At 40.5% G+C, this 24,526-nt stretch overlaps 1 protein-coding gene across 1 annotated transcript in view; it reads left to right on the forward strand.

The window, feature by feature from the left end:
- Nucleotides 1-24,526, forward strand: part of usp9 (ubiquitin specific peptidase 9) — a gene marked incomplete at its 3' end in the record, with an annotated part of 228,505 nt that overhangs the window by 133,810 nt on the left and 70,169 nt on the right. Inside the window, exons 22-24 of the mRNA XM_078231879.1 lie at nt 874-1,004; nt 3,362-3,640; nt 7,116-7,241. Coding sequence (XP_078088005.1) covers nt 874-1,004; nt 3,362-3,640; nt 7,116-7,241 — 536 coding nt within the window. The remainder of the gene's footprint in view (nt 1-873; nt 1,005-3,361; nt 3,641-7,115; nt 7,242-24,526) is intronic.

Raw genomic sequence — 24,526 nt, forward strand, 5'->3', positions numbered from 1 at the left:
TTTAAAAATTAATTTGATCAGTTTCCATATCGTTCTATTTATTTCATGGAATCTTATAAAATAGAAGGTTATTCGTTTTGTCATGTCTGTGCTAGCTCTTGGCAAGAGGTTTCCAATTAGTCCCACTCATTTGCTTTTTTCAGATATTTAATTCCCTTTTGAAAGTTATTGTTGAATCTATTTCCTCCATCTCTTTGAGCAGTACATTTCTGATCATAACTTGCAAGATAAAACAGATTCTTCTCTCTGATTCTTGCTGACATGCAGCAATGGATGATAAATGGATCCAAGTCAGCTGAAGTACAAATCTTTTTGCTTTTTAGGAGGTTTATTCATGGGATGTAGCATTACAGATGTTTGCCTCCTAACTAACCCAATGTTCCAACTGATTCTCTGTGTGTGCTCTGTCCTTACTCAAACAATGCCCATCACCGGTGTATCTTTAACAGTATAACCAACCAACCATTAAGGGTGGAAACCATTTTCTCCAGATCTACTCCATTAAAACTTTGAATAGTTTTTAACACCTCTTAAATATCCTCTCCTGTAAGAACTATCCTAGTTTCTCTCAGCTTTCCTCATCACAAAATTTATTTCATGATATTACTGTGTTTTCTCCCCTTCATAATTAATTAATTTTTTATATCTAATGGACTATGAATGATAACCTGTAAGTGGTGTTTCTAAAAGTAATCTGTATTTAGAGTTTTTTTTCAATGGATCAGATAAATTTGTTGCAGTGTGTGTGAGATATGGAATAATAAATGGAAGTGATATGGAATAATAGATCTTAAATTGTAAATCGGTTGCCATTTGCAGTACTTGATAATTGTAATTTTTGTGTTTGTAATCTGACCTTTTTATCTGTTCCAGATAACACTACAGTAGAAAAACTTCGTGCTATTTGCTTGGATCATGCAAAGCTTGGTGAGAGCAGCCTCAGTCCAAACCTTGACTCACTTTTTTTTGGGCAATCTGCCTCTCAGGTGTTGTACCTAACTGAGGTATGTAATGCATCAATCTCCTATTATGATACAGCGTTGTGCAAAAAGCTAATTGTTTTTAGTCAAAGAGATTGGAGGAAAGAGCAATGACTTGGGATTTGAGTGTCTCTCCTTTGACTTCCTTCAAGTTACTCTCTGCCTCTAAAGCTATAGATTTTGGGATGTAGGACTGATTTCTGCTTCTTTTCAGCCCAGCTTCATTGTATGGTTGAAATCACAGAATTCTAATTCCCCATTCTGATGCAATTTCTTTGAAATACAATGTTCATGGAAAAACACAATTATTGCTTGTGTTGATTCTTCAAAGCATTAGTCTTTGCTCGAGAGCGCTTTACTTGCAAGTATGCTAAAGAAATTACTTGGACACCAATAGTCTTCATTTGCAGGGGTAAAGGTGCCATCCTTTTGAAGAACGTTAGTTTCTTGGGGGAAATTCTCATGTAATATAATGTATGCATGAGGTACCACGTATATTAGAAGTTTCTGGGGTACAGTTCATTTCCAGAATGGTTTGGTGTGTACAGCAATATTTGGCATAATTAAAGATGAACTATTGCATTCTAATTGTTACGTTTCCATCAGGGATTCCCAACAGGCAAAACCATAAATGTCCTAAGTGCTTAAAGTCGCATGATTGCATTTCTCTTCCTGTTGCTGATGACAATGGCTCTTTAACCATAGTTACAATGGATCTTGTTAACCTTTAAATCTGCTGCCTTGGATGCAAAAGCTGTAACTTAACTTTGAATAATACCTCCTTTTGGAAATGGGAAACAAAAATAAAATATGAAGAGACAAAATGCTGGAAGTACTCAATAGGTCTGGCAGAAAGAAAAGCAAAGTTAACATTTCAGGTTGATGATCTTTGATCAGAACAAGGAAAAGTTCAAAATGCAATAGGCTTTTTGAGTACATGGAGGGTGTGTAAAGAACAGAAGAGAAGGTCTTTGATAGACTGGAAGGAGGAGAGATTAAATGGCACAAGAATTAGTCATGCAGGACCCAAGGGAGTGGTGATGGGGCAGACAGTGAAGCAATGTCCTGCTGCACAAAAATAAAATTAAGAGGAAAAACTGAAGCATGCAAAGGAATGGAAACAAGTGATTACAGTCTGAAATTGCTGGAAATATTTGAGTCCAGAAGGCTGTCAAATCCCCAGTTGAAAATTGCAGTGCTGTTTCTTGAGCTTAAGTTGAACACCTTTGGAACACTGCAGGTAGACCCATTGAATACAGAGGCTTTTCCAGGGGGAGAAGAGCATGTGGAACTATCATAGTTCCAGGAGGTAGGGGAAAGGGCAGAGCAGAAGTGCGGGAAATGTGATGGACATGTTAGAGGACCCCTTCAACTGCAGTGGGGTGAATCCATCATTAAGATGGAGAAACTGGCAAATAGAATGCAGCATTTATAGGAAGTCAACTATGAGGAATTCTAGTCTAGGTAACTGTGCGAGTTGGTGGGCTTACAGTGAATATTTGTTGGCCTATCCCCAGAAATGAATACAGAGAAGCTGTGGAAGGAGAGCCAGGGATGGACCATTTGAAGGTCAGAGAAGAAATTGGAAGTAAAGTTGAAATTTTCCCAAAAATTGGAAGCAAGAACAGGAAGCTGCACTGATACAATCGTCATTGTGCCAGGAAAAAAGGCAAGGGAGGGGGTCCAAGTAGAACTGGAATAAGAAATATTCCATATATTTCACAAATGACAAGTATGGTTTGGACCAATGTGGGTACCTATACCAGTACTTTTATTTGGAGGTGGATTGAGTTAAAAGAGAAGTTGTTCAATGTCAGAATGTTTAATCTGATGGAGGGCGGTGGTGGTGGATAGTGACTGACTGGGCCTATGTTCAAGGAAGAAGCACATTTGCTTAAGATTAACCTGGTGGGAGATGGAGGTGTGGAGAGATTGGGCATCCATGGTGACGAGTTAGCGTCAAGAAATCATTGAAATGAATGAGAATATTGGAAGAATCATGAATGTGGTGACAGGGAGAAAATTGGAGTCCATATAGGAAGCAATAGGTTCAGTGGAACAGGCTATACTGAAACAATGGGTCTATCATAGCACTCTTCTTTATGAATCTTGGGAACAAGGTAAAAGTGGACTGCCCGGTGCTGAGGACAGAAATTATAATGTTGAATATTAACAGCAGATTTTGAAAGAATAATTTGTTCATAAATGCGATCTTTGACTGAAGTAATTATTTCACTATGGGCAAATGAAACTAGCTTACACATAGTGTTCATGAGGAAAAAATGGATTTCCACTTTGGAGTCTAAGACTGGCTTAATATTCATACTTGGCTGAAATAATGAATGATGTGTATTAAAATTATTTTTTCTCTTAACGTGCAGGTAGTGTATGCTTTATTAATGCCTGCCAGTGCACCTCTGGGAGAAGATGCAAGTGATTTCCAGTACAACTTTTTAAAAAGTGGTGGTGTATCCCTTGTCCTGGGCATACTAACCAGGAACAACTTCCTGCTAAATGCAGACATGGAGACACGAAGGGCTGCATATCTGAATGCACTAAAAATAGCCAAATTATTACTCACAGCAGTTGGATTTGGTCATGTTCGAGCTGTGGCAGAAGCATTTCAGCCGGTGGTGGAAGGTTCAAGCACTGTTTCACCAGTACGTATCCATTTTTTCTTATATACATCCTTGTTAAACAACTATATGATACTTTCATAACAGTGGCATTTCTGAATATTAAGAAGAGGTTGGCAGTCTGAGTTAGTTAGATTGCTTCATTTGATAATGAAAGTAAATTAAACATGTGGTTTGAGAGTTAGAAATTGTAAAGATATGTAAATTTAGATGATGATTATGATAGATTGACCTCATCTGAATTCCTTTAAAAATGTGGACTTGAGTCCACATTTCCTTATAGCCCTGCAATTCTTTCCTCTTAAAATTATACAGCTCTCTCCTGAAAGCCAGTGTGCCTGTACCACACTGTCAGACAGTGTATTCTAGATTCTAAACATTCGCTGCATGGAGAACATTTTCCTCATGTTGCATCTGGTTCTTGACCCTTGAAACAAGGGGAGCAATTATTCACAATCTACAGATCTGTCATGATTTTGAACATATATCAAAACTATTCTCTAGGGAGAATAGTACCAGCTTCATTCATCCAGCCTCATAATTGAAGTCTCTCATCCTAGTCTTTCTCTTAAAATCGGTACTGCAGCCTCACATTCTTAAAGTATGGTACCCAGAAATGAACACACTGTTTAATAAAGGTTCATAACTTTCTTGCTTGTATGCACTTTGTCCCTAAGGACAGGATCCCGTATACCTTATAACCACTTTCTCAATGTTCCCTGCAAACTTCCAACAATGTGTACACATATAACTGTCCCTCTTCCCTTGCATCCCCTTTAGCACTGTACCCTTTAATTCCAGTTGCCTTTCCTTGTGCTTCCTCTGCAAATGTATCACGTCATACTTTGCTGCGTTAACTTTGAGTTTAGAAGGCTGAGGGGTGATCTTATAGAGACATATAAGATAATGAAGGGGCTGGATAGGGTAGAGGTAGAGAGATTCTTTCCACTTAGAAGGGAAACCAGAACTAGAGGGTACAGCCTCAAAATAATTGGGGGCCGGTTCAGAACAGAGTTGAGGGGGAACTTCTTCTCTCAGAGGGTAGTGAATCTCTGGAATTCTCTGCCCATTGAAGTGGTGGAGGCTAACTCGTTGAATATGTTTAAATCACGGGTAGATAGATTTCTGATCGCTAAGGGAATTAAGGGATATGGGGAGCAGGCGGGTAAGTGGAACTGATTCGCTTCAGATCAGCCATGATCTTGTTGAATGGCGGGGCAGGCTCGAGGGGCTAGATGGCCTAGTCCTGCTCCTATTATGTTATGCTAAATTTCATTTCCCTGTGTTTGGCCATTCCTGATGTGGAGATGCCGGCGTTGGACTGGGGTGAACACAGTAAGAGTTTTAACAACACCAGGTTAAAGTCCAACAGGTTTATTTGGTAGCAAATACCATTAGCTTTCGGAGGGCTGCTCCTTCGTCAGATGGAGTGGAAATTTGCTCTTAAACAGGGCACAGAGACACAAAATCAAGTTCCGCACACATGAGGGACGGCCTAAACCGGGATGTTGGATTTATGTCACATTATCAGTAACCCCCACAGCTTGCCTCCTGGACTTGCTGGCTGTCCTGTCTGGAGACAATACACATCTCTTTAACCTGTGCTTAATGCTCCCTCCACTCACATTGTCTGTATCTTTAAGATCTGGTTGGTTGTAGGGATTCGCATTCTGATCAGTATTCTGTAACTTGATTTTGTGTCTGTGCCCTGTTTGAGAGCAGATTTCCACTCCATCTGACGAAGGAGCAGCGCTCCGAAAGCTAATGGTATTTGCTACCAAATAAACCTGTTGGACTTTAACCTGGTGTTGTTAAAACTCTTTGTCCATTACACCAGCCTGTGTTCCCTTGAGTTCTATCAATGTCCTTCTCATAGTTCACAGTACTTCCAAGTTGTGTTATCTGCAAAATTTTGAAATTGTTTGCTATACACCCATGCATAGATATCAAGAAAAACAGTTGTCTGAATGCTTAACCTGGGGACCCCCACGACATCTTCCAATCCAAAAAAGATCGATTCACCATTACTGATTCCTGTCACTCAGCCAATTTAGTATCCATGCTGCCAATGTACCTTTTATTCTTTTATTGGCTTCAACTTTGCTGACGGTAGCACAGTGGTTAGCACTGCTGCTTCACAGCTCCAGGGTCCCGGGTTCGATTCCTGGCTCGGGTCACTGTCTGTGTGGAGTTTGCACATTCTCCTCGTGTCTGCGTGGGCTTCCTCCGGGTGCTCCGGTTTCCTCCCACAGTCCAAAGATGTGCAGGCTAGGTTGATTGGCCATGCTAAAATTGCCCCTTAGTGTCCTGGGATGCGTAGGTTAGAGGGATTAGTGAGTAAATATGTGGGGGTAGGGCCTGGGTGGGATTGTGGTCGGTGCAGACTCGATGGGCTGAATGGCCTCCTTCTGCACTGTAGGGTTTCTATGTTTCTTGTTAATGGTACTTCAAACTGCTTTTGGAAATTCACATACACCACATTAACTATTACCTTTTACAACCCTTGCGTTACTTCATCAAAGCATTCAATCAAGCGCAATTTGCCTGTAATAAATTCGCTGACTTTCTTGAAATTAATCCATTTGGGTCCAAGTGACGAGTAATTTTGTCCTGGATTATCATTTCTAAAACCTTTCTCAACATGGTGATTAAACTGACTGGTCTGTAGTTGTTGAGTTTATCCTTGGATCATTTTTGAACAAGAATGTAGTATTTGCATTTCTCTGGTCATTTGGAGCCTTGTATCTGAGGATGGAAGATTATGGTCACTGCCTCTATAATTTCCACTCTTCATTCAGTAATTTCTGATGCATTTCATCTAATTCGATCCTCTTGACTTATCAACTTTAAGTACAGTCAGTCTTCCTAATAAACTCATTTTCAACAATTTTTTGCACATCTAATATCTTATTATCCCTCATTCACAATGACTTTGACAACATCTTTTCTGGTAAAGATGCAAAATAGTCATTTAGTACCTCAGCCATGCTCTCTGCCTCCATGCGTAAAATCTTTTTTGTTCTTTAATTGTCCGAACTCCACTATCTACCACCCTTTTTATTATTTAAATGCCCATAGAAGATGTTTTAGATTTTCTTTTCTGTTGGTTAACTACCTCTTCTTTAGCTCTCTCTCCACTGCTGCTCTTATTTCTTTTCTCATTTCGCTTCTGAACTACTTATGATCAGCCTGGTTCTCAGTTGTATTGTCAACCTGATATCTGTCATGCACACCCTTTCTCTGCTATATAGATAGCAGAATTCTATACAGATAATTGTTTTATCTTTTGGTGTGATGCAACTAATAAATTTTGTTCCTACATGCATTTTATGAGGGATTATAATATTTATGGCTGCGAATAGTTTTGCATTTAATGTCTACATTTTGGGAACAAAGATTGAGGTAATTGCCTCTTTGGTTACATAAGCTTTGATTTTTTGTTTCAAGATATCCAAATGTGCTTATACCATTTTTTTGGATTTTTTTTATGTTTAAACAGATAAATCATGCTACTCATAGCCAAGCTGTAGTTCTACAGAATGCTTTGCATAACATTCCTAATCCTACTTCAGAATGTATGTTGCGAAATGTAGCCATTCGCCTGGCACAGCAAATTTCAGATGAGGTTAGTGCTTTTTTGTTTTAAGGTTATGGGTTACAATTGTCAAATGTATGCAACAAGAATCTTGATCATTGTTCTTCTCTACAGTTGGGTAATGTAAATGAATCATATTAGAAGGATCAAAGGATACCATCTAACTTCAAAGAAAAACACACTATACTTTGTAAATATAGCTCCTATATTGAATGAGTATTCAGACCAGGTGAGAAATCGAATCTGCTAACTAATACTGACCACCAAATCGATGCCCTGCTTAACATCAGTCTTTGCCAATCTATGGTCACAGATTCACCTGAGCCATTTGCTTATCCCAGCATAGAGAAAATGGGATCCATTAATTAAATTGGTGTTTGTATTTCTGTCAATGTTCTGTACTACAGTGCAACGTTCCCTTGGCTCCCAGAAGTAATTACATTGAGAAATAGCAGTATTAACATAAGGATAAATATGGTTCTGTATGTTTCATTTGAGCTTCAGCCAAAGATCACAACTAGTTGTCACAAAGCTTTAATATATTACCATCTGATTGCCAGAATCCATTAGTGGTTTTGTTACTTAATCAAGCATGTTGGAGCAAGTGCAGTTAAGATGGAAGAAGCTATTTTGATTTCCAGCTAAGTCTAGACCATCACTTTTAAAACAAAAAAACAACAGCCATTGATTAGAATGATTCTTTACACTGCAAACAGAAAAGAAATGTCATTTTGTTGAGCAAGGAACTAATTGAAGGCAAATGCAACTTTGCCCTTAACATTGTTGTGCCATTGAGGAAAGCACGAGCAGAACCTCCTTTAGATGGCTGAGTGAGAAACTAATGGAGTCGATTTCTTAAGTTTAGAGTAACTTTGCCAGAGTGAACATGCGTCTCACAAAGTTACTGCATCTCTTGGGCAAGAAAAGCATGCTGGCAAAGCTAATCCAAACTTAAAAATCCGCTCCATTAGTTTCCCTCACTCCACCATCTAAAGAATTTCGCTCTCACTTTCCTAGACAGCACAACAGAAGTATATGATTTATCTCACATTTTGTTGTCTCAAAACTGTTCAAAGTTTTAAGCCATAATGGATCCAAGGTCTTGAATGCTTACCATGCAATTCAAATTATCTCTCAAAATATAAGGCATGAGACTAATTATTGTTGATTCAAGGGCTGATGGCAGTAGCAAGATACAAGCTTATTGTAGCTAAATTGTCTGTCCTGCTAATGTTTCTCAAACATTAGCAATTGCCTCAGGTTGTCAGTTACTGGCAGTACTGTTTGCAATGTTCTTAATTATGGCTGATTGCTTTTTTTCAGTTCTTATTAGATTTAGGAGCATGGACCCAGATTATCCTATGTTATCTACATTTCTCCTTGCATATAATTAGTGTCAGCATTTAGTGGCAAACTACTTGGCAAGTCTGCAGCAGTTTGGAGAGAGTTTGAATAGGCCATCACAGTGGGGTGGCACAGTGGTTAGCACTGCTGCCTCATAGCGCCAGAGACCCGGGGTTAATTCCAACCTCGGGTCACTGTCTGTGTGGAGTTTTCACATTCTCCCCGTGTCTGTGTGGGTTTCCTCCGGGTGCTCCGGTTTCTTCCCACAGTCCAAAGATGTGCGGGTTAGATGCATTGGTCATGCTAAATTGACCCTAGTGTTAGGGAATTAGTAGGGTAAACATATGGCGTTATGAGAATAGGGCCTGGGTGGGATTGTGGTCGGTGTAAACTGGATGGGCCAAATGGCCACCCTCCTGCACTGTAGGGATTCTATGAATCATATGGTCTGTGCTCCTTGACTAGTCGCAGAAGGTGAAGGATAGGTGTCGATCTTATAAAACTTTCTCATCATCCTCATTTAACATTGCCTCACCTTAATGTTGTTTTACTTCAGCATTGCACTATAGTGTCAGTATATATATATCCCCTCGGCCCCCGCCTCCCCCATCATCTTGCCCCTGGGCCCTGTTGCGCCTCCCCCTTACCTTGCTCCCGGGCCCCGAAGCGTCTCCACCTCCCCATGCTCCCGAGCTGCTCCAAGCCCGGCCCCCTGCCTGGGTTGCGCCAGGGCCCACCTCCCTCCCCTGCTTTAGTGCCGCACCTTGCCCCATCCAATGTTTGCTGCCTGGACAATCTAAAAATACCTGTACTTGTATGATGCATGTGTTTTTTAATTGACAATTGTTTTGTATTTCTTTAGTCATGTTTTATTTTGCAAATTATTTTAGCTCAGAATGCACAATGCTATACATGCGTGGTACAGTATTTCAACTTGCACATTTTTTCTGGGCAAGAAATGTTGGAAGCAACTTATCTCTGACCTTTAACACTGATTCCTACGAGAACATATGAAAGTTTTGACTTAATGTTATATTGTAGTAGTGGTTATATTGAACAGAAGGTTTCTTCTTTCCACTTGGTGATGAAGCTCAATTTCCGGCAAGTGACTGGTGCCATGGATTCTGTTTATCTGTTATCAATGTTTACTCTTTCCATCTACAGTTGAAACCAAAAGAGATTTGAATGGTCTCAACCCAGTTTCTTTTGGACATCAGGCTGTGTTGTAGAATTGATCCTAACTTGGGAGTAAATGGCACTAAATTGACAATTTTGTACAGAATGCAGAATCACTGCTATTGAAAATGGGGACAAATATGTCAGACTAGTTCAGGTTGTAGATCCTCTTTTTGGAAGGGAACTTTACTTGAAGTGAAACACCATTATACTTTGTGAGTCTTAACATTAACATCAACAAACTTTCTCAAAATTTTCCCTAGAATTCAACTTTTTTGTGGTTCCTGAATCTCCTTAGCACCTTAAATGGCTATGGTAACAACTATAGAGTCATTGGCCTCTTCAAAAGAAGTTGCCTGAGATTTTATAACTGGTGACACTTGAGAAAATTTATTGCAGACCTTTATATGAGGATTTGGATGAAGCATTTTATCAGAAGACCTTTCACTTTGCAGAAGCATAGGTTTCATGTAACTGATGTAACTTTGAGGTTAGGGATGAGAGCTGCTGTAAACTGAGTATTTGATAATATGCTTGTATATTTATGGTTTAATGCATGGCTTGTATGGTTCTCAGGAAAACGTGCTTTTGTTGTTAGATCTGATCTTGCAGTGGTGGAACCACTGCATTAAGACATATAGTTGTGTTGATGCCGTGGTAAGGAAGATGGTGCCATGCATCCACAAGTATTATGCAAAGTTATTCTGGCAGGGATCTGTTGCTGCTGCCTAACAAGAACTCTGATAGATACATGATAGTTACTTCCAAATATGTCATTATCTTTCTTGAGAAGTGGTAGTCTTTCTGGGCGCCAATTGTCTCAAAAGTAATATACTTGCTAATGAAAGGTTGAAATTGGTCAGGTTTCTTGGTGGCAAAATTTGAAACTTTTAACTGAGCGAGCCAGATCTTCGGTATCCCAATTCATTCGTATTTGTAAGTATAGATGTAGCATGTGTTGAAACTCTGCTAATTGGTGAGTGTGATTGCATGCATTCCTAAAATTTTAAGTCCCATACCTTTGCATAAGTTATGTCTTCCCAAAAGATTTAGTGTTCTCACCATCAGATGAGTTCAGACTGTCCAAATCCCTTTTTAGGTGCCATTTAGATGGAAAATACAAGCAGTGTTTGATGCAATTTCCAGTTTCCCTTTGGAAATATAGTCAATATTTACAAGAGGTTATTTTCTGAGTTAATCTCACTCTGCTAGAGTGCAGGAATGGAGCAGCACTGCCACTCATTGTAGAGAAGCAAAGTAGGGTATGATTATGCTATTTGGGGTTTTTTACAGACCTTCAAATAATGAGAAAAAGATGACAAAACATATCTGAAGAGAAATCACAGATATCCAAGCATTGTAGAGTGGTGATATTAGGGGATTGTCAGTACCCAAATATTGATTGGGAAATGTTAAATTCAAGGTAAGGGGGAAGGAATTTCTGAAGTGTCGAGGAGAATTTCTCAGTTGTGCTCTCGGTCCAGATCGCAAGGAGGCATTACTGTATCTGGTGCTGGGAAATAAGATGGACCATGTGTCTGTGGGAAAAGAGTGATCATTATGTCATAAGGTTTAGATTGGGAGTGAAGAAGAGTAAGGAGCAATCTCAAGTAAAACTTCTTGTTATATATTTGGGGCTGTTATTACGTTGTCACTTTTTCACTCATTTAGCCACGTGTATAGTTTGTGACATCATCGGCTGCTTTGCAGACTATTGCTTAGCCTAAATCAGGCCTCTATGGGGTCAACACAGTAAGAAGTCTCAACACCAGGTTAAAGTCCAACGGGTTTATTTTGTTGCAAAAGCCACCAAAAGCCAGTTAAAGTGGCTTTTGCTACCAAATAAACCTGTTGGACTTTAACCTGGTGTTGTGAGACTTCTTACTGTGTTTACCCCAGTCCAACGCCGGCATCTCCACCTCTATGGGGTCAACAGCTTATCAATAAATTTGCATTGTTTTCACCCAACCTATCTGCTATCACTTTACGTTCTTTTATCCAACAAGTGCAGTATATAACAGGATAACAAGGATACTGGCAATGAGGAGCAGATGAAATTCTTTCGGAGTAAAAGACGGAAATGAAAATTGGAGCTGTGCTTACCAACTGAAAGTTCGATACTTTTGACATTGGGACAGAATCAACAGCAAGTTGGCTGATTGCACCTGGCATTGGATTGGTAAGGTTATTGGGCCGAAAAGAAAGTAACTGGTCGATACCGAAAAATAAAACGGGTGCCCTGAGGAGTTCAAGCTGCAGAGCTCGCCACAAGCGCAGTTAGATGAGGCACAGAGGTAGAGTGAAATAGTGAGATTCTGTGCATTGTATTAAATCTAAGAAAAAATGCTAGAGTTGACATGGGGACTAATCATCTCCTTAATTCCTGAGACCCCCTATAAGCAAAAATTGAATCACCTACCATTCGAGCCAGCAGATGTCATCCTGAGGACCTACACCGAGGAACTAGTGCCTTGAAGAGGATACATCGTAGTCAAAGTAGAGATAAGTGGGCAAATGGCAGGACTGCCACTTCGTGTTGTCCAAGGACGTTTTCCAGCTCTCTATGGCTGCTCTTGGCTAGAAAAGATAAAGTTGAACTGGACTGCTCTGAGCAGGGTAGTCAATTTTAAAACAGATCTACAGAGCAACTTGGAGAAATACAGAAGAGACACCATGAAAGGAATACAGATGACAAGATCAAACAAAATAGTCCGCCTGTGTCTCAAAGCAAGAGCAGTACCTTATGCCTTACATCCAAAGATCGAATCTGAATTAATGAGAATTGTAAGTACAGGATTCTCAGAACCTGTCATGACTAGTGGCTAGGCAATCCCAGTTGTGCTTGTAATGAAGCAGGGCAGGTCTATATGTATTTGCAGAGATTTCAAAATGACAATCAATCCAGTGCTTTGTGCGGATCAATACCCATCTCGTTTGACTGAGGATTTGTTTCCTGGCCTAGCAAGAGGACAGAAGTTCAGCAAAATAGACCCATTGCAGGCCGATCTGCAATTGAATATTGCAGCTGAATCTCAAACATCAGGTCACCATTACAGCACACAGATTCTCATATATAGGCCTATTCTCCTGTGTGAGATTGCCTTTTGGGATAGCTTAAGCACCTGCTTTATTCCAACAGTCCATGAACCATATCTTAAGCTGTCTACAGGGGGTACAATGTTATTTTGATGTATTGATCACTACCAACGAACAGGAATGCTTACATAACTTAGAAGCCACATTGAAATGCCTTCCACCGCATGGTCTTTGTGTCAGGGAAGATAAGTGTGACTTCTTTCAAACATCAATGTAATATATAGGCCGTGTAATGGAAAACAAGGCTGTATCCACAGCACCTAAGAATACGGAGGCTCAATGACCAATGAATGTAACACAGTTAAGATCATTCCTAGGATGAATTCATTATTACAAATTTGTTTCAAATCTAACAAACCTACTTGAGCCATTGCATAATTTGTTGTGCACAAAAGCATGGCAATGGACATCTGAGTGCGGAAAAACATTTCAGTCGGTTAAAGAAGCCCTGAAGAAGTCAGAAGTGTAGTTACGTTTCACCCAAAGTTACTATTACAGCTTGCTTGTGAAATCTTGCCATACAAAGTTGGAACAGTGGTGTCATACATACTGCCATCGGGAAGAAAGACAATGGTATTCGCATCAGCATTTTGATGAGTGCTGAATCAAATTATGCCCAGTTGGAGAAAGAGGCACTGAGCATTATCTTCGGACTGCACAAATTTCACTGACACCTCGATGGTTGTCACTTCATAATGCTGATGGGCCATCAACCCTTAACTATTTTTGGGCCACATAGAGGTATTTCATCGCTTTCCGCAAGCAGGCTTGTATGATGGTCTTTAATATTATCCTCTCATTCCAATTTGATGAAGTACTATCAGGCTGGAGACCATGCTTATGCTGATACATTGTAACGATTACCTTTGACTGCTGGTCAAGAATCACCCAGTAGTTTTTCAATATCTTCTATTTTTTGCAGCTAGAACTTGTCCCAATGACTGCAGCTCAAGTGCAACGACGAACCAGAAATGATCCCATAATGAGGAAACTACTGGAAATGGTGTTAAAACAGAAGATATTGGGAGCGCATCCAAAATTAAAGTCACATGTTTCCGGAAACTTGAGTTGACAGTACGGGGCGAGTGCTTGTTGTGTGTTATGAGGGTAATTGTTCCCCAAACTTGCGACAGACTGTTTTGGAACAATTACATGAAGAGCACCCATGTACAGTTCAAATGTAAGAATTTGCGAGGAGCTACTCCCAGTGCCTGGACTTGATGCTCAGACCAAGGGAAAAGCAGAACTCTGTCATGTGCACAGCTAAGGAATGCATTGCTATTGTCCCCATTGCATCTGTGCGAATGGCCTAAAATGCCTTGGCAATGTTTACACATGGACTTTGCAGGTCCATACAAGGGGCAAATGTCCAAGTTGTCATTGATGCACATTCTTGTGGCTGGAAATTGTGCGAATGAAGTCAACAATTGAAAAACAAGCCATTGAAAAGCTTGATAAAATTTTCACCAGACTTGGGAAACCAGAGCAAATCGTGAGTGATAATGGACCACAATTGATGGCTCAAGAGTTTGAAGATTATCTGAAGATGGGTGATATCCAAAACACGCAATCAGCACCTTATCACCCATCAATGAATGAATTAGCTGAAAAGTTTGTTCCATCCTGAGATATTCACTGAAAGCCTGTAAGGACCAAGGTTCGTTAAAGCACCATCTAAACAGTTTCTTGATGTATGGCAATACCACACACGCAACCACGGACTTCGCCAGCTTTGCTATTAATGGAAAGGAAGCGAGCTTTCATTTACTCTTCCTGCAGAAAGCGTCAGAGATAGTTGAACGTAAATCAGCAGTCGCAACTCTTAAGAGAAGGTAATTCCAAAAGATGCTTGTTTCGACAAGGAGAGCAAGTTTTGGCGCCTAGGTGTACCACTCGCGAAAAGTGTGTTCTTGCAACTGTATTGGCTCAAACTGTCCCTTTCTGCCATACAGTACAAACTGAAGATTAACTAATGTGGAGCCAACATGCGGATCAGCTGTTAGCTACATGCACAAATGTGTCAGTACCATGTATGCCAGAACTATCTCTGGATGAACCGCCATCCATGCCGTTGGGTACTGTGACTGCAACTTTGGATCGATCAGCAGAAACCGAGATTGCTGAGGAATCCCTTGCTGATGCTAATCTTCCTTCTGCAAAAGAGACTGTTAGCCCTTCCAGGGTGGAGGCATCCTCGAAAGAACTGGGGAATATCTCTAAGGTCAAGAACAACCAAATCAGGCAACCAGTGCGGAGTAGATGTCCTTAGCCTGTTGCAATGTTCCGGTGAAGCTCAATGCAAACCTTTTCTCCTCCTTTGCTTCTCCTTTCCCCCTTTTTCTCAATTCAAATGTCACAGCTTAACCTCTGATTTCAGCTTCTCTGCCCTTTGGCCATTCACACCTTTTATTCTCTCAATGGACCGCCATTAGCACCTTTCCCCTTGTTTTTGTGATTATGACTCATCTTTCATTCCCTCACCCGACAGTATAAATATCTCCCACTTTCTATGCCTTTTAGCTTTGCCAAAGGGTCACGTGGACTCAAAACGTCAGCCCTTTTCTCTCCTTACAGATGCTGCCAGACCTGCTGAGATTTTCCAACATTTTCTCTTTTGGTTTCAGATTCCAGTATCTGCAGTAATTTGCTTTTATTATGGAGTAAACGCCCACTTGATTGCCCTTCCTGTTGATTATTGTGCAATGATAAATTGCTTGCCTTGTATATATGTTTTGATGACTAAGTAAAATGCAATGGCTATTTATTGTTGTGGGACCTTAGAAGTATAAGGGGATGGGTGTTATATATTTGGGGCTGTTACACTAATCACATGTATAATTGGTGCCATCATCCGCTGCTTCGGAGGCTTTTGCCAAGTCAAGATCAAGCCTCTGTGGAGTCAACAACTTATTGATAAACCTGCGATTTTGTTTTCACCCAACCCCACGTGCTATCATTTTACATTCTTTTAACCAACAAGTGCAGTATATAACAATTTTAAGTTGGAATAGGACTAACTTCAGTGAGGTAGGAGGGGATCTAGTCAGAATAAAATGAAACCAAAGAGTCACAGGAACATCTGTAAAATAACAATGAGTGATCTTTAAGGAGGAGATGTTTCAGGTACAAACTGAGATACTAGGTACATTTCAACCAGAGACAAAATCTGGATGTGAAGCAAGGGCTGCCTGGATAATGAAGGCGATGGGAAATATGATGAAACAAAAAGGAGGGTGCATTATGTATGTTAGGTGAATTCTTCAAGTGAGAACCAAGCCAAATATGAAATGTTAAGATAGGATTTGGAGAGGTATATAAATATGCTGGTAGAATGGTAATTAAAATAAACCCAAAAACCTTCTGTTAGTATGAAAATAATAAGCAGACTGGGAATAGAGGGATACAAAAGAATGGTCTAGTGGGCTCATGAGCGGCGCAGGCTTGGAGGGCCGAAGGGCCTGTTCCTGTGCTGTATTCTTTGTTCTGGACAGTAAGAGGTCTGGTGGGGTCTGGTACAGACAAAGAGGGTGATATATGCGAAGAGACATTGAGAAGGCCTGAATATTTGAGTACTGTGTATTGTTTACAGAGGAAGGATGCTGACAAAATATCGATGGAAGCAAAATTGGTAGAGATAATGGATGGGTGAAAATTGATATGAAAAGGCTTGTTATGCTTAGAGTAAATAAGTTAACTGGCCTGGATAGCTTGTATCCCAGAATTCTCAGGAAAGGAGAGTTGGTGAAAGCAGAAAGACTTGCTATAATATAACAATCTTGCTCAGATATGGGGGAGTTGCCAGAATTGGAGAATAGCAAAGGTGACACTTATTCAAAAAAGGTTATAAGGTGGCTGATAACTTTAATGTCAGTAGTGGACAAGATTTTGGAAGCAATCATAGATCATAGAATCATAGATCATAGAATCATACAGTGCAGAAGAGGCCCTTCGGCCCATTGAGGTCGCATCGACACATTAGAAACACGTTAATTCCCACCTAATCCCATCTGCCAGCACTTGGCCCATAGTCTGAATGTTACGATGTGCCAAGTGCTCATCCAGATACGCTTTAAAGGATGTGAGGCCTCCACCACCCTCCCAGGCACCGCATTCCGGACTGTCACCACCCTTTGGGTAAACATTTTTTTCCTCACATCCCTCCTAAACCTCCTGCGCCTCACCTTGAATCTATGCCTCCTTGTGACAGACTCTTCAACTAAGAGGAACAGCTGCTCCTTACCCACTCTGTCCATGTCTCTCATAATCTTGTACACCTCGATCAGATCGCCCCTCAGTCTTCTCTGCTCCCAACGAAAACAGCCCAAGCTTACGCAACCTCTCTTCATAAATTAAATGTTCCATCCCAGACAGCATCCTGGTAAATCTCTTCTGCATCTCCTCCAGTGCGATCACATCCTTCCGATAATGTGGCGCCCAGAACTGCACACAGTACTCTAGCTGTGACCACACCAAAGTTCTATACAAGTCCAGCATGATTTCCTTGCTTTTGTAATTGATTGATGCAGGCAGGTGCCCCATATGCCTTTTTCACCACCCTACTAACATGCTCTTCCGCTTTCAGAGATCTGTGAGCAAACACGCCAAGGTCCCTTTGTTCCTCAGAACTTTCTAGTGTCCTACCATTCATTAAATGCTTTCTTGTCAAATTACTTCTACCAGAGTATATCACCTCACTTTTCAGGGATAAATTCCATCTGCCATTCATCTGTCCATTTGAACATTCCATCTACATCATCTTGTAGCCCAAGGCACTCCGCCTCACTGTTAACCACCTGTCCAATCTTTGTTTCATCTGCAAACTTACTAATTCTATCCCCCCTCCCCTATAACTGGGCCAATAACTTTATCAAATTGCCCTGTATCACATGTGAATTTACCTTCTTTACAAGTCTCCCATGTGGGACCTTGTCAAAGGCTTTACTGACATCCATATAAACTAGCGACTGTGCTACCTTGTAGGGCGGCACGGTAGCACAGTGGTCAGCACTGCTGCTTCACAGCTCCAAGGACCTGGGTTCAATTCCCGGCTTGGGTCACTGTCTGTGTGGAGTTTGCACATTCTCCTCGTGTCTGCGTGGGTTTCCTCCGGGTACTCCGGTTTCCTCCCACAGTCCAAAGATGTGTGGATGATTGGCCATGCTAAAATTTCCCCTTAGCGTCCTGAGATGCGTAGGTTAGAGGGATTAGTGGGTAAAATATGTAGGGATATGGGGGTAGGGCCTGGGTGGGATTGTGTTCGGTGCAGACTCGATGGGCCGAATGGCCTCTTTCTGTACTGTAGGGCTTCTATGGCTTCTATGACTTCTACCCTTGTCTACACACCTGGTCACCACCTCAAAAAATTCAATCAAATTTGTTAGGCATGACCTCCCTCTGACAAAGACATGCTGACTATCAAAGAAAAATTAACAGGTACTTGGAGAGATTTGAGTTAATTAAAGAAACCCAACACAGATTTGTAAAAGGCAGATTGAGGTTGACTAATCAAAGCAAATTTCTAGATCTAGCAGAACAGTTTGATAAAGGAAATGCAGTGGATGCTGTTTATATGGATTTTAAGAAAGGGTTTTAACAAAGTACTGCATAAAAGGCTGGTTGAAAAATTGAAACTTAGGAATAGGAGTGTCACTATCAACCTGGGTAAAAATTGGCTTAAGGACAGAAAACAAGTTATGATAAATAGTTTATTTTTCAGTCTGGAGATATTATATAGCAGTGTTCCCCAAAAGTCAGTGATAGAGCTTTCATTTTATTTTGAATATAGAAATTACTTGGACATTGAAATAAATAATAAACTTTCAAGATATTCTCTGATACCGAACTTGAAGGTATGGCAAATAGTGACGATACTAATCGACTGCAGCAGGACATAGGCCAGTGTAATGTATAGAAAAATGTCAGATGGAGAAGTGTGACGTGATGCATTTTGGTAGAACAGATATGGAGAGGCAAAATAGACTTAATGGTCATTGCATGTGCAGAAGCAAAGGAATCTGCCTGTTCATAAGTATAGATCTTTGAAGATGACAGGACGTGAGAGAGAGACCTGAGTTTTATCGAGGCATTGAGTACATGAGAAGGGAAGTTATGCTGAATCTTTAAAAAGCTCTGGTTAGGCAAATCTAGTTATCACAGTTTATGGAGGTTGTGAAGGTTCTTGAGGATGACCAAAGAGATTTACCAGAATGGTTCCAGGGTTGAAGGAATTTGGCCACAAGGATAGGTTTGAGAAGCTGGCATTTCTTTTGGAGAAAAAAAGGTTGCAGGGATATTTGGTATAGCTGTGCAAGATTGTGACAGGTTTAGTTAAGGTAGAAACAAAGCTATTCCCATTAGCTGATGGCATGAGGTTCAGGGGGACACAAATGGAGGGATATGAGGCAAGCATTTTTACTCGTGAGTGGGAATGACCTGGAACACTCTGCTTACAAGGCTGGTGAAATCAGAGCTAATGAATACAATTACCTTTTGAGATCATAGGTGCAAGAAAAATAAACCTTCAGGGTTGCAACAATCCCACCCAGGCCCTATCTCCATAACCCCACGTATTTACACCGCTAATCCCTCTGACACTTTTTTGGGGCGGCATGGTGGATAGAGGGATAGAGTGGGGAAATGGGCTGAATGGATTGCTCTGTTGAGAGCAGACCTGGACTCAGTGGGCAGAATGTCCTCCATCTGTACCATAATGACTCAAATCTGTTTCTAGTTCAAATGTATACCAAATAATCTGATCTCGCCTGAACTTTGCTTCAGTGCATATAGGACAATGACTGGTATGTTAAAACAAATTGGGGTGACTATGTCTGTTGCCCAGTGACACAGATTATAAAAAGTGCCCCCGATGAGTTTGACGCTAGCCTTTTACCCTGAACCCATGTTCAGTCTAGTTCAGAATGAGGTGTTCAAGATTTCATTTGTTACATAGCTTTTGGAGCTTTTTATGAAATTAGTCTGGGGAGCATCAATTCAGCTACAATTGGACAGTTATTTCAGCACAAAATTACCTCCAATTTTATACTAATTGATAGTGTTATTCAGACCACTGAATGTTTGATGGAAGAAATTGAAAATTACTCCTCCAGGGCTGCTTCCAAGGTTGGACTTGAAGCAGATAGCATTTTACTCTGCAATTAATCGTACTACACCTGATCTCCTTCGCTAAATTGTATAAATGACTGAAAAAATACTTCTAACCAGGTTAGGGTGGCACGGCCGCACTGTGGTTAGCACTGCTATTTCGCTGTATCAGGGACCAGGGTTCAATTTCAACCTTAGCTAGTACCGGAGATAAAATAACAATGAAATCTGTCCGAGTGCCTAATTCAAAAATGTTCTTCCGAAAAGGGGAACCTTTTGAAGATGGGGATATGTAACTCAGTTGAAAGGGTTGCCAGCTAGGTTGCTACTCTTGCCAACAACCTTCTTCCCATCCCTCCCATTGCCCCCAGATCTGATCCACTATTCTGAATATCACTGCCACTCTCCACATCTCCCTCCGGGATGTGTGCTCCCTTACAAAAGGACCCATCCATCCATGAGCTTATTGTATAGATGGTTATGTGACACTCTGGCCTTGAAGGAGATGTGGTTGATGGACAGTGGCACTTTTTCCCCTTAAAGAAGCTTCCCCCCTCCTGGCTGTTCTTTCTTTAAACTAGCTGCTGAAACTGTCATGTTGGTGTAGTCCTCACCTCTGAATCCTCTGGCAACCTCTCATCCTGCCAGCAGCTTGCTTTGTTTCACCCTCTACCTCCCTCTTAAAATTGTTGTTTTCTTCTGCCCACCCAAGTATATCTCTTTTTCTGATTGAGATAGCTTCTGTTTTCTTCCCTTTGCTCTTGCACCATGACTTTTCATTTTTGGTAATTTCAGCCTCTGCCTTAACTCTTTCTGCTCACTACGCAAAATCTTTCTTTGCACATCTCACAAAGCTTTATCAGGTCCTACACTTCATCTCCAGAACTGCAGTATTCACAGATCATCCAAAGAGACAAAGGTTGCATGTGGCTTCTCTTCAAAGTCTTAAATCACTCTTTGTGCCTGCACTTTCGTCTCCAACAATCAGTGCAAGGAGCTCATGCACATTTTTGTTCAAAGACAGTGACTAAATCTTAAACTGCTGCTTCTACTCCCTTTCCTTCTCCAGCCCACCAGGCCTGACGTGCTTGAAGATGACTTCTCCCAGCCCCTGCTCTAACTCTGAATTTGAATATTTATCTAGCTTTGTTCCTATTTCCCCACATAATGTCCTCTAACTCATCTTGCCAATGAGACTCCTCTCTAGATCTGGCTTCTACTTGAACTGCTGACCACCTAGCTTCCATTCCTGATTAGGTAAAAACCAAAAGTTCCTGAACCTGTGTTAGCTAAGATTAATAATTTCTTCTCCTTTATATCTGCCATCATTAGTCCCTTTGCAAAAAGCCAACTCTTAACCCCACAGTTCTTGCCACCTCAATTTCCTTTCCAAAGCCCTTGAATGTGTACGCCTATCTTTCTCTTTTTGTTTGGTTCCTTCGTGACAAAAGTAAACTATTTCTCCTTGTTCTTTGTGCCTGACAGTTGACTATGCAGATATGCTCCAAAACTTCTCCATTGTCATCTAGCTGGGTGCACTGCATTTACCTGGTTCCATTCTTACCTATACCGTCACAACTAGAGAATACCTACTATGGCACTTTTTCCCTGTTCTACTTCTGGTGTCCCCTAATGATCTAATCTTGGCTCTCCTATTTCTTATCCTCATGCTGCCCTTTGGCAACATCATCTGAAAAGACTCAGTTTCCACATGTACGCTGGTACAAAATTCTACCTCATTTCCATCTTCGATGCCTCCCCTCGCTAACTATCAGACTTTTTTCCTGACGTCCTGATGATCAGAATGCATCTCCAGCTAAATATTGGGCAGATAGAAGTTATTGTTTTGGGTTACTGTTGCAAGCTCCATTCTCTAGCCACTGTCTTCATTTTTCTTCCTGCCAAACATATCAGTTGGGCTTCCAACCAATTAGCCGCACGATCGCTAAGGCTGTCTCTTTCTCCATCCGTAATATTTTCTGACTCTGCCTTTGTTTCATCGTAACAGCTGCTGAAACCCTAAGACTTTCTTACCTCCTTGATTTGACTATTCCAATGCACTTCTGGCTAACCCCAGCAGCTGTACATAATCTTGAGACCATTCAAAACTGCTGTTTGTGCCCTAGTTTTAATCCAAATCTTGCTGTACCCTGTGCTTTCTGATCTACAGTGGCTCCTGGTTTAGCGATGCCTCAATTTTAAGAATTATCATTCACGTTTGTAAATTCCTCCATAGCCTCGATTCTCACCTATCTGTAAACTACTTCTGATCTACGGTGGTATGAGATCTCTGCGCACTGCTGATTCTGGTCTCTTGAATGTTCCCAATATTTTAATGCTCCACCAATGGTGATTATGTTGTCAGCTGCCAAGGCCCTGTGCTCTGGAATTCCCTTCCTATGCATGCACAGCTTTCTTTGGTCTCTTTCCTCCTTTTAAGATGCTCCTTAAAATTTTCCTCTTTGATTAAGATTTTGATTATTTGTCCGAATATCTCAAGTGATTCGGTGGTTATATAAATGCAGATCGTTTTTTTAAAAATTGGAAATGATTTAAATCATTGGGCTGTGGTGACTTATTGTTCATCAGCCAATTGTAGTGGAAGGGATTAACTCCAATTTCAGATTGTGATTGTAGAGTTGCTTCACTTTTATAAAATTATGTAAATAAACTTTGCTTCCATGACACAAGTATAACTTTGTCAATAGAGGTAAACAAAAGGAAATTGTAACATAGGAGAATAATGACTAACAAGCAGAGCAGATAGTACATATGTTCCAGAGCAACAACAGAAGAAACATAAGGAGCAATAAAATAAATGTTTCAGATGCATGAGGTGGAATGTCTGCTGTCATTTACATATTAGGTGAATTGGTTGAAAATATGGTAGTATAGGAAAGTAAAAGCGCGCAAGGTATTGAGATCTGGTATGTGGATGGAGGACAGCGTCAACAGAAATTGGTTGGACCAAATGTAATTTTTATTTGGGGCATTTTGGGATACTTAAGGTGTTACACAAAATGAAGTTCTTTCTTTGCCTAAATATAGCTATAAATAGTATTCCCCTTTTTGGATTTTTTGCTTATTTGCAGTGTGCTGGCGGGCTCTTTGTGCAGATAATAAAAGTTTGGTCCTTTTTAAAGCATTAAGTATATTTAGAGCAGTTATACCAGTGAGATACCTTACTCTGATGGCTTGAAACTTTTTTGAGATTTCTATTGACTCTATGATTAATCTAAGCTTAATAAATCTAAGCAATAATGCTATTCAAATGCTGTTACTGAGATTTCTATTGTGTTTTATTTCCTCCAATTTTCTTGATTCCTTCCATCCTGCAGGCATTAACACATGCTGAGGTATGGTTCATTGGGTTCTGGAAACTCTAACCTTGTTTCAGTGCTCATTCTTCACATGGGCCTAGATAGTGCTGTCAGACTAATTGACCTTAGAGGGCATCTCAGCTGACTAATCCTGTCCTCTTCCAATATATTCTTTGCACGTTTTCCAGCAAGGGATTGCTATGGGTAGCAATCAGAAGCAGGAACTCTGCCCAATTCTCCTCTTCCTTCTCTAGACTGTGGTGCTGAGACCAACTATAATGCCCTTACTGCCCCTGTTTATCAGCTAACTCCGCATAGACTGGGATCTTCCTGATCTGAACTGGCAGAATGCCATACAAGGTAGTGTACTAACAAAAAGCTTGTAAATTTTTTTGTTTAATTTTTGACTGGTTCTCCAGTGCTTTATTGAAAGGATACATATCAAACAAAACAGGAATTTGGGGTTTTCAAATTGGCTCGGTTGGTAAATGTACACAATTGTGTGATTATTGCGATGGACAGACCAGAAGGGTCCCAGGCTTGATCACTGGTCTATTAAGTTACCTGATCTCAAATGGAGCACTAGTTGATTTGCTGTGGTGACTTTTGTGACCCTTAATATTGGGGGGAAAAAAGTCTTTCTGCTCCTCATTGCCATCTAGTGATCATTTATAGAAGTATCTGAATATTATTTCATGATCGGTACAGAAAACCAAGAATGAAGTTCAGTGCAGGTGACTAGAGAAAAATATTTTTGCAATATTATGCAGCAGAACAAACTGCTCTGACAAGCAGTGACAAAGCAAATGGGAGCTCAGAAGAGGCCCAATGTATAAATGTCAGTGGCAGCTAAAATTTAGCTTATTTTCGAGAATTGTTTTGTCAGTTTTATTTGCTAATGGTAGGGTGTTAATTTGTTCTGAGATTTGGTTTTGAATCTTATGAACTACTGAAATTGTGAATAGTGTAGTAGGTTGATGCATCATGTTTCCATGTCCTCTACATTTGAATCTCAAGTGATTGAAATTTTTGTGGTCTAAGTGTAAAGGTAATGTAAAAAGTTTGGGAAATCTTGACCTTGTTCTCACTAGGTATAAACTCCCAACACACAAGTTGCCTCAAATATGACATTAAATTGACAACTATTTTTATATTCGGTCAGCATGGTGCATTCACTGATGTTAGGTTAATTGACAGTTCTCAATAAAACGGGAGCATTGTACTTTGCCACTTGATGCTCAGTATCCTAAATGGTGAAATGTTGAATTTCCCACTAAT

This window comes from Mustelus asterias, chromosome 17 (assembly GCF_964213995.1).
Source record: "Mustelus asterias chromosome 17, sMusAst1.hap1.1, whole genome shotgun sequence".
NCBI lineage: Eukaryota > Metazoa > Chordata > Chondrichthyes > Carcharhiniformes > Triakidae > Mustelus > Mustelus asterias.